Below are 17,473 nucleotides of genomic sequence, written 5' to 3' on the forward strand. Positions count from 1 at the left end.
TTAAAAATAACCTGACTTCAAGTGTCTTATGGGTGAACTTGACACAGAGGGAAAAAAAGAGGTCATGGGAAAAGAAAAATTTTGAATTGAAATCAGTGATTTCTCACCTTTTATTTCGGTAGCTGCTGTGCCGTTTGACCATGCTGTCCACTTATTCCTGTGCTTGCCAATTTCCTGGACTTTGCATATGTAATGTCCTTGATCTGTTTGCTGAAGGCTTAGAATAAGAAATTTGTACATAGTTCCATGTTTTTCTTTAAGAAGACGAAGTCTTTGCTTGTGAAAATGGTGGCTGTAATTTCCATAATACTGGACAGACCCAAACTTAGTCATTTTGATCATCAGGTACTCCTGGGTAGGTGATACAGCGAAGACCCACCGCACAGCCAGCAAATTGTCTGTCTTTCTCTTCTGAGAAATGTGACAGTAAAGGGTAGCATTATCTCCCTCAGCATATCGCACTGTTGGTCCTGGAGAGACCGTCACATTTAAAGCCTCACAAATATCTGCAAAGGAAAGAATAGGGATCATGAGAATCCTCCATGCCAGCACAAAAGCATGGTAATCTGTCCCAGCATGTAAGTCCACGACAGATAAACTGGCCGCATCAGTGCGTTGCGTGACAATTTAATAAGCTGTTAGAACCTGACACCTTTTGCCCCTCTGTGAATGGTAAGGATTGTGTAAGGCCCTTCTTCAAGGAGTCTGCTCTGCTATCCTTTCTCTAATTATTAAGATAGGACTGAAATGAACATGTCCCTGCTGTCATAGACCTGACATCACATAATCTTTCCTCAGTCTGAACAAGCTTCGTCTAAAACTAGCTTGGAGTAACAGAGCCCAGAATGGCTTTTGGAAGGTTCTTCCGTGATCCGACTCTGCTAGTGACTTGAATCTTTGTAATAATTTCCTGTCTGAATTGTTTTAATAGCCAGTTTATGCCCATTTGTTCCTGTGCCAACTTTATCCTTTAAGTTTAAATAGTGTTTTTCTCTTTGGCACTTGCTTCCTGACTCCATATAGAAAAAAATCATCTGGTCTCTCAGCCTTCATTTTGCTGAGTTAAAGAAGCCAAGCTCTGTTAGTCTCCTGCAGTAAATTAGGCTCTCCACTTCCCCACTCTTCTTAATAGGCCTTTTCTGCATTGGTTCCAGGTTGAGTTTTGTTTGTTTATTTATTTATTTTAATGTGGGTGGCAGGAATTACAGACAGAAATAAGCTCTTCAGTGTCCTGTGAAATGGACATGATACTTCCTAGATTTGACTAGAAATACCTTGCCTGATATATCCCAGAGTTAAGTTTTCCTTTTCATGATTTTTTCGTATGGAATTGCATGTCAGTTTATAATTAAATAATATACTTGGGTGTTTTTCCTCCTTTGTCATTTATGGTTCAGTTCCTGGTTTATCAAAGAAATTCTTACTAATCCCCCAGGTGCATGACTTAGCCTTACTAAGTTCCTTTCCACTTTTGTTACTTGGTCCTCAGTTTTTCCTACATGCTATTCCAATTTTAGGGTGACCTGATAAGGTCACCTACCTTCAGTGTGCATGCTCATGTTTATTTTCATTAGTGCAAACCTTAAATGATACTGTTCCCCAGATGGATCCCTGAAGGATGGTTTTCTCTACTAACCTCCCTATCTCTCCCAAATCAACTCCTTACTTTACAGTTCCCTGTTTCATCTGTTTCAAGTAATATTCTCCTTGTTATAATCAAAGGATTATCTGAAGCCTGGATTAAATCTGTCAGATTAGTCCTTCTGACTACAAATTCAATTTAATCTGACATTGTGCACCTGACAAAATATGACATGAGATTATATCGGACTAAATGGTTATCCCATTTTTCCATTCATTTCTGACTTTTTTTTCTGTTCTGCATCATGAAGCTATCTTAGATCAGTTGTTTGTCTCTCTGCTATATTTCTAACAATAGCCAGTATAGATGAAGGCTGAAAGAAGTCTATATCTGTGTGTTACAGAAAGATTTTTCTTTCCTGACCTAGCTGATTTATGCTTGACTGATTTTCTGAGGTATGAGAATCAACACTCTTTTATTTCCTACCTAATGTACATTAAGAGTGTTCTTATTAGTCATATCAAAGACTGATCTATTTTTGACCAATGGTATATTGTGGCAATGTGTTCCCTAAATTGCTTGTAATGTGTAATCTACGGTCTGCTGGCATGCACTAGAGAGAACCGTATTTCAACAGTGACCAAGGGCTCCCCACAATACACTCTGCAAAGCATGAAATGCCCTCTAAAATGTGAATATTAAGCTTCCTGTTATGTGAGTACACTGTGCTCAAATACTAATGAGAATTACAAATCTGGGAGAACAGATTTTTCATTTCTGAATGCTTTTCCAGTACATCAGCTAGGAACATGTTAACAAAGGGGATGAGCATTTTGGCAGAAACTCTTGTCTGACGTCAGCTCCTGAAACACAAACATATACTTATCTTCAAAATAAGCAAGTAAAATATTTCCATGCATTTCTGAAGGAGTATTGGAGGCAGAGGTGCTGGTTTTATGGCTCCAGTGAAGCTGTGCAATGGAGTGATAAATTGCATCACTTTACTTAAAGTAAGTGCACTAAATTAAAGAAGTTACATTGCAGTTCTTTGAGAGAAGAACCCTCTAAAAATTAATACTATAGTAATTATTTTGGGTCACTTCAATAGAAAACTCTACTCATTGGTGTACTTTTTCCAAGTAATCACTATTTTTTTTTATGAAGGAAAAAATGAAATATGTTTTATGAGGAATGGTTTTCTTTTTAAAATTTCCTCAAGAAAACACTGGTAGGAATGGTCTAGATTATTGATGTAATTATCTGTGCATGGTGTGTGTTTCTGTGTACAATTCGTGTGAGTCCCAAAGCAGAAGATTATTTTGGATTGTAGAAAGCACACAAGTAGAACAGGATGTTGAAATTAAAAGTTAAGGCTGAATATCACCAAAAGCTTCCCAGCCCTGAGACTTCAGTTATTACTTGCTGGAGTTACATGACCTTGATGCTTTACAGGCAGATGTGAAGATAAGGTGGCTGCCTCTGCCATCAAAATAAGATTGAATTTTGAAGCTGTACTGGTCAGAAAATAAGAAATAAGTTTCATTTAGGATTTTAAAACTTTGGGGATTCTCATGATTTTTTTGTTATAAATGTTTAATAAATCTTTTATAAAAATGTGGTTTGAGTAAATGAAAAACACAAGTTTTTCTACTGAAATTCTGAACATGTCATGAAAACTTTCAAGAAAAACAATTATGTCATTTTCTTGACATGCAAACTTCTTGTTTGAAAAAGCTGGCTAGGACTGATAGTGGAACAGTATCCCAAAATAAAAGACAAAAGCACCATTGCTTAATTCAAACCTAGGCAGAACATTTTGCCAAAAAGTACCCAAGAGAACATACAGAGGAGTTCAGACACATTGATGATGGAAGCTTCTGCAAGACGGTAGAGAAGCATGGTTTGTGGAGTATCTGATCCCTTTGGCGTTGTTTACACTCATATAAACATTGCTATCTTATACCTAGGACTTCTACTTTTCTTCCAGGGATGTGCCTTTTTGTAAGAAAATACCAAATTCTGCATCCTTCATGTAGGGAAACCCATTTATTCCAGAGGGCCAGTTGCTTGAAGGTCTGTCTCATCAGGAGAAATGCATGTGCTGTCTTCCTTCTGTGGTCCCCATCAGTGCAGCTGTATGAGTGCAGCTTTGGATATTTCCTGATGCTTTTACCACTATCTCATCCCATCTTATGCTGAGCAGGGTCGGGTGATGCTTTGTATAAAACAGAAAAACGGTGTCCGTTTGACTCTATCCTCCCACTACTGCCTTTGGACAGTAACAGTGGTGGAGGAACAGGTCTTCTACCTCTTATGTGGAAAGGAAGAGCCTCAGTGAGGGTTCCTGGACACTAGTGGAAATGTTTCTTCTGTCTTTAGCTGCCTTTGGCTCAGCCCCAACATGAGGTTTAATCATGTAATGGGCTTCTTGCCAAGACAGGAGACTCCTCCACAACTTGAGAACAGGCTTATGTGCCAACACAGCACTGAATTTCTAGACTTCAGACTGCTGCCTCAAGCAAGGAATCACTGTTTTTATTCTCCTGCCTTCCCAGGATAGCATGGATGACGTTGCAGTTCAGGTGGAGCTCACCACAAGAGTTTAGTCTTGCTTCTGCTTGAAAAGGGAAGCTATTTATAGAAAAGGGGAGGAGAGTGAGTCAAAGACTTGAGGATTCCTTTGCAGTGTGCTTAATCATCAAACATGCGTCTCTCTCATATTTGCAACCAACTCATTTAATTGTCTTCATCCCAGGGTTTTAGCTGTTTGTTTCTGTGGTACCTGCCATGCTGTTGGAAGTTAGGGAAGGGTATCAGAGGAAGTGCTAAAACTAAACCCTGTTTTGAAAAATCCTATTGTGAAAATAGTCAACTTCTGCTTATACTGGTTCAATTTCATATATTAGCTAGGTCTGGACCCTGTTGTCTGCCATATTACATTGCAAAACTGTTTCACTGCAACTGTCAGGAGTTAAAGCCTTCCATTTTCCGCAGCCAGAAACCTGTCTGCACCAGGGCTATCCCCACTGTCTGTGCTGGAACAGCAGCAGTTACCCAACAGTTATTGCTGGGTCCTTAGGTTCGACTGGAAGTTTTGGGGTCACTGTGTTCATGTGCATGAACCACAGCTATTTCAGTGGGGATACACACATGAGGAGAGTTGCTCTTGTGCCCTACTGCTTGCAATCTGGGTTCAGGCTTATAGGCCCCTCTTCCTCCATGGAGACTGCCAGGCAGGGTCTTCAAGCCAGCTTTTGAGTTGCAGAGAGGACTTTTATTCTCAGCCCCTGCTGTGATAGCTAAGGGATGGGAGAGACATGCCATCAGTGTAGTTATCTTCTAATCTTGGATTTGCATGACCAGAAGCATATGGGGGGTGGCTTTTATCTGTGTGTAGTTTGTTCTGTGGAACAATGTTACTGTCAAGGCCTGCTTTATTATGACTTTCCAGCAGTTAAAAAGTAAGAAGAGCAGATGAGCCAGGAAGAAGCAAAACTCTTTGTTTAAATGAAAATAATTAGGAGCTGGCTAGAAAGATCACCAAAAGCAGCCAGCTGTTTTCAGCTGAATGGATGTGTCTGCAACTTTCACAGTCATAGGCTCCTTCTCTGAGAAAGCTTCTCCGTTCACTGAAGATGGGCTTGAACCAGACCTCTGCCTCCACCACCTCCTGCCCCTTTGATGGAGAGAGCCAGATCCAATTCTTCTATTAACCATGAATGAACAGGCACCCCCTCACACACACCCCAACCCTCACTGTGCCTTGATGTTCAGATCTGGACTCTGTGTCCGTTTTGAAGCTGCAGAACACAACACTGGCCAATGGGCCTTTGATATTTTGGAAACATAAAGGTCTTAGTGGGGGGGGGATTTGCAGGTGACCTAGGCATCCACGAGATGCCTATGGGATCTAGGCACCCGTGAAGAAATTATGCCCAATCCCCCTTTGCCTCAACTTCGCTAGCAGTTGCACGGAGCAGCTAAGCATTGTCCCGCGGGGTGAAGGAGGGACGTGGAGGAAAGGTTTCCCCCGGCTCCTGAAGGGAAGGGTGTGTTGCAAGCGCTGCCGACACGGCCCGGGGGCCGGCGGGGCGGGAGCGGCTGGTCGCGGCGCGGGCGCGGCGGAGCCCCGCAGTCCCGGCTCGCCGCCAGCGCGGAGCCCTGCGGAGTCCCCCCGCCCGCCCTGCGCGGCCGCGGAGCGAAGGCGGCGAGCAGCCCCGAGCCTGCTCCGAGGCGAGGCGAGGCGCGGGGCGGCGGGCTGCAGCACACCGCGGGGCCCGGGGAGCCGGCAGCCAAAGCGGCGCGGTGCAAGGCACAGGGGACGGGGAAGGGGAAGGGGAAGGGGAAGGGGGGCCGCCCGGCGGCCGGGACGGGGCTGCCCGCGGCGCCGCTTACCTGGGGCCGGGGCCGTGGCCAGGAGGGCGGCCAGCGTCGCGGCCAGGAGGCGCATGGCCCGGGGGGTCCCGTCCCGTCCCGTCCCGTCCCGTCCCGTCCCTCTGCCGAGCTGCCTCCGTCCTCTCCTCCCCCGGCCTCTCTCCTCCTCCCGCCCGATCCTCCCTTCTCCCCTCGCCTTTCATCTCCTCCCCTTTCTCCTCCTTTTTTTTTCTGCTTTCTTCCTTCCCTCCCTGCTCTTCCCACCGTCCTGCCCCCTATTCCACTCTCCTCCTCTTTTTCTCGCCTTCTTCCCCTTTTTTTTCTCCCCACTGTGCTCAGGCCTGTGGCCCCTTCCCCGCAGAGGGCCCGGGTGGCCAGGGTGGCGCCAGGGCTGGGGATTGCTCTGTCTGTAGCTGCTCTAACTCCCCCTGTGCACCGCTCACGCTGCCCAAAGGACACCGGTCTGTGAGGATCGTAAGAGGATGCTTCCCTCTCTAGGCGTGGAAAGTCCCTTTATGGGTGGCAGAGAGGCCTGCAGCCAGGGCTGTCTGGTCGTGGTGGTGGGATGGGAAGGCTGTGTCATGCTTCCGTCCCCTTTCCTGGAGATGTTTGAAATTCTTCATGTGCCCATGCCTGTTCCCCTCGTCCCACTCCTTAACTGGAGCAGGATTGCCATTTCCATGCAGTTCTTGTTAATGGCCATCTCTGTTTCCGTGGGCTTTTCCGGAGGCAGCCTGGGGACAAGGAGACAGGAGTGACCCCTCGGTGGTTGTAGGGATGGATGCTGCAGGCTATTCAGGCACCTGTGCTGGGACGTTACATGCAATGCTCTGGTTTTGGGAGGATTTTGCCCTCTGTACTGTGACTTCACAACTACTGGCCACCGACAGTCACCCTCACCATAATCACCACTTTACTAACCCTCCTAATCCAGAACCATCATCCCGTGGGGTTTCTGAACACTGCCTCTCCACAGCATAAGCGGTTCGGCTAAAATTTCTCATGGGGAAGGGGGATCATCCTACCTGGGAGCCTACTGCTGCCCTTCCCCTTTGCTCCTCCTGGAGTTTATCATTTGAAACCCACCAATCTCCAGAGACATGGGCTTAATGCTTTTACTAACAATTATGTGGGATTATGCTTGATTTTAGTGCTCATCTTGCCTGAAGTATGGATGATACAAACTCATTGGCATTCTTGCTTCCCTGGATAGGGCAATTAGTACTGATCTAGCTGCTCCACGCCTCTCCCAGTAATCCCTGAGGCAGGATAATACATGTCTGTTTTTATATGTCACAGAAAATTTATCATATCCTTAGTCTGAACCTTATGAAACTGAGCACTGCCATTGATAGACAGGGACGGGAACAAAGGTGCTCGGAACAGGACCTCATGGCTGCATGGTTTGTTTGGGCCATTGTGCTATTCTTTTACATCAGGGACAGACTTTTGTGTCAGTAGAGCAAACAAACATTCCTCGTAAGAGAATTATGGGTCTGTATTATGCATAGAACATGCATGGTGGAAGTTCTAGGTCAGGAAATCCTTGTGCTGCCTGAGAGGTAAACCAAGGATGACTGTTTTTGCATGGATGGACTTCTTAGCCCTTCTTACATAATTCTGTTAGGTCCAGTCATGCCTCACCTCATGTCTTTCTTATGAATTCCTTCAGTCTACTAATCTTTTAATGGTATGCACAAAATACTGATGTAAAGGTATCAGTAAGGACTGCCTAATCTCTTCGGTGAGTGCCTGGGCCCTATAGAGCTTAAAGATGTACCATGAGAAACAGAATTAATATTTGTGTCTTTGTAGCCACTCTAGTTACCAATGACATTAACAGTTCCTTTAATTGCATTGGCAATCCCAAGGAGTTTGGGGACAGGGCTTGATCAACTGATGGGGAGGCTTAATATGATGTTTTTGCCTGTGATAGGAGACTACAGTCAGTGGCCCAGGTGGACTCCTCCAGTTGTATGTGCCTAACAATTCACTGAGAAAGTATTCTTCCCGTTTTGCAGCTTGTGATCTCTGCACCTTTGACAGTTTCCTGTGTGCTGTGGACTCTCTGTTTCCTATAAAATTATTTAGTTGGTTTCTATCCTGATGAGAAGACCTTTATTAACATAATGCAATAGTGTTCCTAATTTTTAAAGGGACATTTCTTTTAAATTTCAGGAAGTGGTTTTAAAAGTGCTTTAGGCTGAAATTCTTTTAGATTTGTCACTAAATAAACATGCTCGGGTGACACTGCCCTTTTAGATTTTTTTCTGTGCACAGCTAGGAGCAGACCCTGTGAACTTCTGTGCACAGGCCTCTCCCTTGCCACTGACCTCCACTGCCAGCTGCATTCACTATGCAACACAGCACCTAAATTATCTGAATAATTCTGTATTTTGCCAATGTTTTGGGAAATACTCGTGGACCAGACAGCACTAGTCAGGCTAGTGAGCTGTGGCGAAACACATACTGCTGACCTCCCAGATTTGCTGCTGAGTTGTTGGATGATTTTATGCAAATCGGTTCCAAGCTCTGTGCTGCAGCTGGGTCATCCATAAACTTCCTTTGTGCCTGGATTGGCAGGGTTTGCTAATGGGACTGGAAATACTTCAGCAACCTGGATGAATTATATGTTTTTCATTATTTCACTGTGAAAATTGTTCCCTCCTTCATTTGTAGCAGTGGAGGCTTTTTTGCTTTTTTTAAATGTTTATCCCACTTCGTCTGTGCCTCTTACCTGAGATGGTCACAGTTTGTCCATGCATCAAAAATCTCAGAGGTCCAAATGGGTGTGCAGTACAGTTTCTTTTTCTCTTTCCCCCACACGCCAGTCGCATGGGTCTGTAAGGCAGTGCAGCTCCCTTAGCTGATGCACGCTAGCTGAGTGTCTGACCCACAGGATATGGCTTTCGCAGCTTTGGCAGCACCTACGTGGCCCCATTTCCTGTCAGAACGGGTCTGCTCTGATGTGGAAAGTGCCTACTCAGCATTCCCCGGTACAGCTGACACAGCTCAGATGGCCTTTTCGCGCAGAGTTTGGAGCCCCTTGCTCCTGTTACTGAAATGCCTCAGACACTCCAGGTGAGGCCCCATGGGCAAATCCCTTTTGCCTCCTTACAAGGTCACATCTGTGGAGAGAGGTAACCACAGCCTCTTAGTGGTCACATCCTCCCTCCCTGGCTGTTATTCTTAACCTGTCTTCTGTTGGGAGATCCTATTAACACCCCCAAATCTGTCTCCAAAAACTTCTGAATTATTGATGTGAGCAGAATTGCCCTTATAACAAAATTGCAGTACAGTGGGAGCACAGAGTAGCTTCCGCTACAGCTCACATGGGGTGTTTTGGCTGCACTGTAGCACCAGGAGAAATGGCTCTGTGAGGCTGCAGCTCTCACCGAGTGTAAGGCTGGGTAAGACGACTGATTGCTCTTTTTTTATGTGCGATACATTGCTATGGAGAGCTGTGCTTGTTCGCAGTGATGAGTGGGAGATTGCTAACCATCTGCAGCAATAAGCTGTCTCTCTCTGAACTTCTGTTCTTCACCTGGACAGATTGGGGCAGCTACAGCTTGTCCCCACACCTCATTGGGGCAGAGTGCAGAGATGCCACTTGCCTGCCTGAACCTTGTCATGGAGACAAGTATGGCCAGATTTTCTTAAGAATCCAGCAGCTGATAGCTCCCCTGGCCAAGGAAATCCTAATTATAAACCAATGTTTAGTGATTAGAGATGGCTAAAATCCCAACTGAAACAGTGTTGCCAAGCATGGAAGGAGTTTGGATCTGTATCCAAATTTTCCTGTACCTTGAATGGGCCAAATTAACTTTGAACTATAACAGTCTAGAACTTCTGAATAATATGGCTTGAAATAAACACTTACCCAGTTTTTTTTTCCCTGGACACTTTGTGGACTGGTGTGTGGGAAATACTGTTTTGTTAATCCAGCCTTGCATCAACAAAACAGGCTATACAAGAGCTTCCAAACTGTCAGCATCATGCTCTTCAGGTCTCTGAAGGTTTGTACAAGGCTTTTCACTGTATTTGGGGCTTTGATGCTGATTTACTTGTTACCATTTATTTCTGATTGATTGGCAAGTTGCTAGACAGTCTGATGTTGTTACTGAAGTTTTCCTTTCTCCCATTGTTGTGTCCTTCCTCCTTTCTCTCTCTCTTTTCCTTTCAGAGTTATGAATGATATTGATGTATCTGGGTAGGATCTGGTGTTTTGTATGGCACAACTGTATTCCCTGGAGAGGTGAAATCCTTAAAATTAATGCTGTAACATGTATTTTTCCATTTTCTCTTTCTTCAAATGAGAGCACATTTTTAGTCCAGGGAACTTGCTTTTGTTACCACTTTTATGATTATATCAGGGACTGCATAAAAGGACAGGGAATTTATTTTGTTTTTCTTAGCCCTTGCTTCAAGTTTGGTGGTTCCAGTTTGTAGGACACTGTTAATCCTGAAAAAGGAGATTTTAAGATGTTTTGCAAGACTATTTAGAGCCTCAGTCATGTGATACATCCTCTGTACTTTCTACATACTTTGATGTGTACAGGATGTTGAAACCTGATGAAGTCTTACTGTATGTGGCATTGTCATGCACAAAGTCATAGTCTTAGTTTCCTATAATGGTACATAGTAATGTCATTTGAGGCCCATTAAAAAGTCCATTGCAGTTCCAGTTCTGCTCTCTGAAGATACTAAAATGTGGCTTTTAGCTGTCCTCATGTCTGGCAGTAGGTGAGCAAATGTCACGCTAAGGTGGATTTCAAAGCCTGTTCAGTGCATTATGTCCTGGCTATGCATTCTCATTAGGCGCACTTCCCAGTTGAAATATTGCTGACAATACTTTGCTCTGAGCTACTCCACTGTAAGCCTGCTGATCCCACTACGCTCGGCTAGAAAGGGTATTGACTCTGGGATCACATGGTCAGTGTGAGCTGCCCTGACACTGCATTGTGCTATCCCCTGTTTTAGCTTATCTGCCATCCCCAAATAAGTGTTGCAGCCAAATTTGGAGTGGGGGAGGGGAACCTTCTCTCTTGAAGTCTGCAGAGACATGGTTTATCTGTGAAGTCTCCTGCCTTGTGGCATTCAGCCCGTGCTTTCTGCAAACCCTGTGTTGGCAGCATATTTGAAACTTGGAGTCCATTAGTTTGTCTCCAGATCTTCAGTCTTCCTTCCTTGCCCCCTGTATTTCTGATCTGACCTTACCCAGCCACACAGATTGAGCAGAAAGATGGAGACGGTGTCTGAGCAGGAAGATGAATGGTTGTGGAATTCAGGTTTTGAATGAAGATTAAGGTAAAAAGGTGAATAAGATATGATCCAAAACTGCTCAGGTATTGCTTCTAACTGGTATAATTTACTTCTTCCTATGCATTAGTTATCATTCCTCCTAGCTACAGAGCTATGATACATTTAGTTTCTGCCTTTTCAAGGAAGTCTGTCTGGAAAACTGACTGTGAAACTCATACTAATTCTGTTATCTAACAAGTGGGCCTGAATTCCTATTTGGGTTTTGGAAGTTGCTAATTCATCTTTGAAAGAGCTGAACTTCACAGTTGGGACACATGTGCTAGCCATATTGGGAAAAAAACCACACATCATACCAGGATATAGAACTGGCAGCATCTCTGGAAGATGAGTGAAGTGATATTTTGCTCCACTCAAGACAATTGTGATTATAATTATATACACATTATATGTGTAATTGCCGGATTGACATCCAGCAGAGTAGAGTTCTGAGCATCTCAAAACTTGAAAAAAACACATGGACTAACTGAAGAAAGGCAGAGAAGAGCCCAACAAGGATGATCAGAGCTCTAGAAAACATAGTCTATGAGGAAACAAAGGAAAGCTGGGATTTCTCAGTCAAGATAGGGAGGCAAAATAAATCTTCAAGTATTATAAGACTCTTGCAAAAGAGGGAATAAACAACTAGCCATGTCCACTGACAGTAGAATGAGAAGCTGTGGATCTAAACTGCAGGAAGCAAGATTTAGATATTAGGAAATGTTTTCAAACCATGAGGGTAGTTAAGGGCTTGAATAGGGAGGTTTTTAAGAATAGATAGGACAAGCATCTGTTAGGAATGGATTTAAGTATGGTTGATCAACTTTTCAGAAGGATGTTGGACTAAATGAGATCTGAAGAGCCCTTCTAGCCTTATTTTCTGTGATATTTTATGCTATCTCTATGCTGTCTCCCTTAGTAGAATTACTAAATCCTTGAACACGTCATAGGAAAGACATTTAAGCTCTTCACATCCCAAGGAATAACATTTTGTTTCTGACCTACTTTGTCCCATTCAGACATAGAAAACATCTTGCTCCCCATCTCCATTTTCTACCATCTCCCCCAAGACCTTTTGCTCTTCCTGCTGTTCTTAAATTTGGATAAAAAATCCTACATCTCTGTGTTTTGCATTTTTTAGAACATTCCAGACTGGAAACAAAGTACCCGCACAGTGTGCAGCACAGAATTTGTTGTCAGAAAAGGAGGGAATCCTTCCCTAACCTCAGGAATGTCCCTGGAAGAGCATTTGCTCTGTTGTCAGCAAGGAATGGTACTGCTACACTTCAGCAGCCATTAACTTTAAAACAGATCCTTAAAACTCTAAAACAGAAGTAAAAACCTGCTGGTTCTTAAAAAATTCTTACAGTAAAGATCTTTACCAGAGACAGCTTAATCAGCAAGCTCCAGTCAAATTTTGCATGCTATATTGGATTCAGAAGGGGTAGAAGTTGGACCTCTGAGCTTCGGGAAGAGTTATGGATGAGACAAATGGTTATGTTTGCTGTTGAACAGTGAAGTAATGAACTAATATCATACACAGTGTTAGCAGATATGCCTTGTTTTTGTATCAGATTTTAAATGTTGACTGTTTATGATCATAAAAATTCATATGTTAATTTCTTTAAGACCAAGGCCTTTAACAGCATACTACTGAGATAATTATATTCTTTTTACAACTCCTGAAACTTATTCTGCAAAGGTCTCCTTAGGTAACAGCGCACAGAAAGATTGCTCAGTGCTTAGTAATGCAGCCAATGTATAGCATGTTGCTCTACCCAACTGGCTGCAACTTGGCAGTAGGTGATAAAATCCCTGCTTGTCCTTTACCCACCTCCTAGGCTGGTTTGTTATGAAAGCCAATTGGTTAGTGCTAATAAAATATTTTGAGGTCTGCAGCAGTGGAGTGAAACCATTTTTATTGGTTAATTAAAAATAAATGGCACAGGCGCTAAGGAATTTTCTACTTCAGATGTATGTTGTGCATGTTGTATGAATTTTCACAGTGTATATTCATTTGTGTGGGTTATACTTTGGATGAGTACAATGTTCTGACCTTTTCAGCTGAAGACTGCAGAGCTGTCGAGCATGGAGGCTACTAGCTCCTTGTGATTGCAAGCACATGGTTTAAATGGTCTGCTCTGCTCATACTTCTGGATTCCTCACTGATGCTGCTCTCTTCCACAACAGCTTCTACAGTAATGCTGTCATAGGTCTTTGGTTGGCTAGGAGATCTCAAACAAGGTACTTAGACTTCACTCAATTCAACTTAGTGGTGACTAGTGTTGGTCAAGTCCCAACTTCAAAATTAATTTAAGGGTATTTGGAAGGGAATGGAAGGGAAGGTAATTTTTCTTTGGTTCAGTTTATCACTTGAGGTTAAAATCTTTTTATTAATCTAAGAAAATCCTCTCTCTCCTTTATTCTTCCTTCTTGCTCAGTCCTTCTTCGTATGGCTATGCTATCAGTTAAATGTGAATCTGAGTCCACTCTTAAAATTAAATCCACCCACCATCTACATGGTAAACTCTCAAATCTGCGTTCTGTAGAACATGGGAGCCCAGGCAGGCTTGGTGCCATAGTGCAGGACTCCGTGGTCTGGATGGGTCTGGAGGAAGAAGCAGCAGCAGCAGATATGCCAGTCCCTGACCTCCTTAAAAAGTTACTTCTCTTCTGTTTCTAAGATAATCTCTCTGAAGAATTTTTGGCACAGCTTTGAATAAACAAAATATTTGACTTTCATGTCATTCATAATTCATGATTATTTTAGGATGTATTCTGTAGCATGTTGTAGATGAGGATGTGTAAGTACCTGCCTTTCAGAGAAAAATAGGCTGATAGTGTAGCAAGTTAAAGGCATCTCCTTAAGACGACTATTGGGTGCAGAATATTGTGTGTGTTTTTTCATACCTTTAAAGGTAAAAATAAGGAAAAAAAGAAACATTTTATCTGTTTTATTTTTTAAAGAACAGAAGTTCAGGTGCTATTTGTTAAATGATTCTTTGCAGAGAGTATGAGAAGCCACATTTTGCATACTGTACATACCGTATGCTTGGATACAGCCTGTAACCAAACATAGACATTTTTCTTAGCAGTGTTTTTTTTGCTACATAAATGAGATGTAGGGTTTCCATATCACAAAACTAGGTTGTATTTCTTCTGTCTCAAAAGTAACCTTGTATAAACTCTCAAATTCACACTACATATTTAAAAAAATAACCAGTCTGATCTTTTTTTCCTGCATTCCACTGCTCATATGACAAGGCAATAGACAAAGTTGCTCGCGTATCTCCTAGAGCAGGGAGAGTGTGACTGCTTCAACAGGAGACCTTGGAAGTGTGCAGAATTGTTTACACAGTTTGGTGGAAGAGGGGAGATCCTGACCTATTAAATATAGTGACTTTGATATAAAGCAACAGCATGATCCATTCTGCCTGTGTCTCGTCTAATTTGCTGGCTCCATGACTACGTGGAACAATAGTATGTGCAGGCAGTCGGGACGTGAGCAGAATTACAAATAAGCATCCCTGAAATTCCCTTCTGCAAGTACAAAAAAGTGGTTTTTTTTCTCTGTATTTTCTAAATGACAGAAAACCTGTATGAATGATTCTCTAGGACTGCACAAGACAACTTTGAACTCCCTGGAAACATGGCAAGTGATCTTTCCCACCTATGAAGACACTAAAAGTCTAATGTTTTGATTTTAAGTCTTTTGCTGGCAAAACTCCCTGTTTTTCAAACAGCTGACTAATATTTGCTCAGCCTTTAAAAAAATAAATAACTCCTGGTGGAGAGCCCATTTCTACTCCTGTGATTAAAGTCTGTAAAAGATAATTAGTAATAGGAGTGAAAGGTTATGATGGGGAATGGTTAGGCAATGGCTGAGAGCAATGGCAGAGGTGATGTGGCAATGTGAGCATGACTCTAAAAAAGGTTAATTTTGAAGAACTTTGGGGAGATTGCCAGCAAAGGTTATGACAGCAATGCTGAGAGCAGCAGCAGTGTTGACACTAGCCAGCTTATACTGTTGAGCTGGTTATCCCTGGCTTCATGTCTCTGCTGACTGTTGATAATTGCAGCAGGACAGGGATTTCTCCTGCCACGTTGTGATTTGCTGGGCAGCAGTTGAGAAAGAAGGTTGTCATGTTCCGATTTACCACCGCAGTGATTTACTGCAGCCTTGAGAAGATGGTCCACAGAAGTTCTTCATCTACTTTTTATTTCGTGAATATGGCAGGAGAAAAGGGAAAGGGGGGATGTCAGAGGGTGAAACTTGTAATCGCCAGTTCATTACAGCACTTTTAGGTGAAGCATTTCATGCCCTCTGAAACAATCCTCCTTTGGTGAGGAGAAGAATCACTCTGTAGGCATTTGGCCTTTCTGTTGTGTTTTATGGATCTGTGGGATTATGTTTAGAAAAGCAATGCTGTTACTGGAAGTAACGATTATATCAAAATGTATGCATCCAGAGTAGGTGCTGAGTGAAAGCCTTCCAGCTGGGAGGGTTGTTGGTGCCGGGTGTGAGCTAGGTGTCCCACTCTGGGGTTGGACTTCACCAATGGAGGGGCTCAGAGGTTTGTGTGCATCTCCGTGCGTGCGCAGATGCACAAATGGAAAGGGGGAGAACTTGGCTCCTTCTCTAGGATTCGCAATACACATGCTGATCTTTTAGGAAAGTCTGTTACTGAAACTGTATGAGCCTAGGGAACCTCAAACATTAAGCAGATTAGGTGGAGGAAAGCATCTAAATTCTGCCTGAATGTCACCTTAGGTATATCAGTGGCTTGTTCAATGTCTGCCAGTCATTCAGCTCTTGTAGCTTCATGTTTTTTTATACAAATTCCTCTCTGACTGTCAGTGCAAAGGCAGTCAACAATTTGACTGAAAAGGAAAGCAAACCATACTGTAAAATGACCACTACTAAATAACCATAATGCAAGCTGCGGCATATGCAAGACATTTTCAAGAAGAAGTGTATTTGAACACTGTTCTAAAGAAAAAAGATTGTAGAGAAAAAAGGGAGAGCAAGAAGCTATCTTTTAAAAGTAATAGCACATAGTGCAGGCTCCAAAATATTCCATAATTATATGTGGTATAGCCCAAGGGCAAGGAAATACTATCATTCAGAAGGAGCAATTTGAGTAAAGATGGAGATCATAACATTCCACTTGCCAGCAGCAAATGCCTACCGTCAAAACACATGTTTCTGATAATACATGTAGACTTTCTCTGTTTCTTTTGATCTATTCGCATGTAACAACTATACTTTCCTTCTCCAATGTTAAACTTAGGAAAGTAAATAAAATCAAAACCATACTTAAAGCACTGACTCACAGAAAACATTATGCTTTTATGTATGTCTGAGGCATATGTTCTATTAGTCATTATAATTAAAATAATACACACATCTGTTTTATGATGAAATGTGAGTAAAGTGCCACTAATTGCTAACATCTGTAGTTCTTTCCAGCTATGCTATTTCCATTTTTAAATGCTGCGCATTCTGTGGCTTAATAAAATGTGTGAAGGTACTTAAAAGTGATAATACCCTGAGCCATATTATGATTTCACATATATCAGTGTGCACTGTCAGGAGCTTTCTATAAGTTCTGTCTCTTTTCCCCCTGTACAGCAACCAGGATGGGTATTCACCAGCTGGACTGGTTCTTCCACTTGCTCTCTGTTCCCAGGGAAATTGGCCTAAGCTAGCCTCTCCTTTAGAGCAAGGATGGCTTTCCTGGGAGCCTGTATCTTGGAATAATTGTGTCCTGCTCTGTTGAGCACTTTTGAGAGCTTCCTTATTTCCTGAAAGGTGTCCTCAAAGCTTCCTCAGGTTTTTTGGTCAATCCTTTTCTGATGGGTGCTCTGTCTTCAGCAGACTTGCCATATTAAGATCAGCAATAAATTTTTCCTTCTTCCCCAAGTCTTAGAAAATTGTCTTGTTTCCAGTTTGTTAACTGTCCACACATCTAATTCATACAGTTCTTCAATGGGCCTTGCCTTTGGCCTATTTTGTCCTCAATGTAGTGGTAATATAACTGTTTCTGGCATTACATTGACTTGTGCCTCAGAGACAAAATTAGTAAGCATCCCACAGCTGGCAGCCAAAACATGTTTTGTAGCCATGCTGTCCAGACTTCTGCAGAAGTTGTAGTGTTTCTGTTACCATCATTGAACTTGCCAGGCCTTAACTGCAAACTTGTGAAGAATTGTGGCTCT

At 42.8% G+C, this 17,473-nt stretch overlaps 1 protein-coding gene across 4 annotated transcripts in view; it reads right to left on the reverse strand.

Moving 5' to 3' along the window:
- VSTM4 (V-set and transmembrane domain containing 4) overlaps positions 1–6,062 on the reverse strand; it is a 41,332-nt gene extending 35,270 nt beyond the window's left edge. For all 4 annotated transcript variants that reach the window (XM_067300025.1, XM_067300023.1, XM_067300024.1 and 1 more), the window contains exons 1-2: positions 5,978–6,062; positions 108–506 (exon numbers count right to left, since the gene is read on the reverse strand). In XM_067300025.1, coding sequence (XP_067156126.1) covers positions 108–506; positions 5,978–6,032 — 454 coding nt within the window. In that variant the 5' untranslated portion in view covers positions 6,033–6,062. The remainder of the gene's footprint in view (positions 1–107; positions 507–5,977) is intronic.
- Between the last annotated feature and the right edge of the window lie 11,411 nt (positions 6,063–17,473).

This window comes from Apteryx mantelli, chromosome 7 (genome assembly GCF_036417845.1).
Source record: "Apteryx mantelli isolate bAptMan1 chromosome 7, bAptMan1.hap1, whole genome shotgun sequence".
Classification (NCBI taxonomy): Eukaryota; Metazoa; Chordata; class Aves; order Apterygiformes; family Apterygidae; genus Apteryx; species Apteryx mantelli.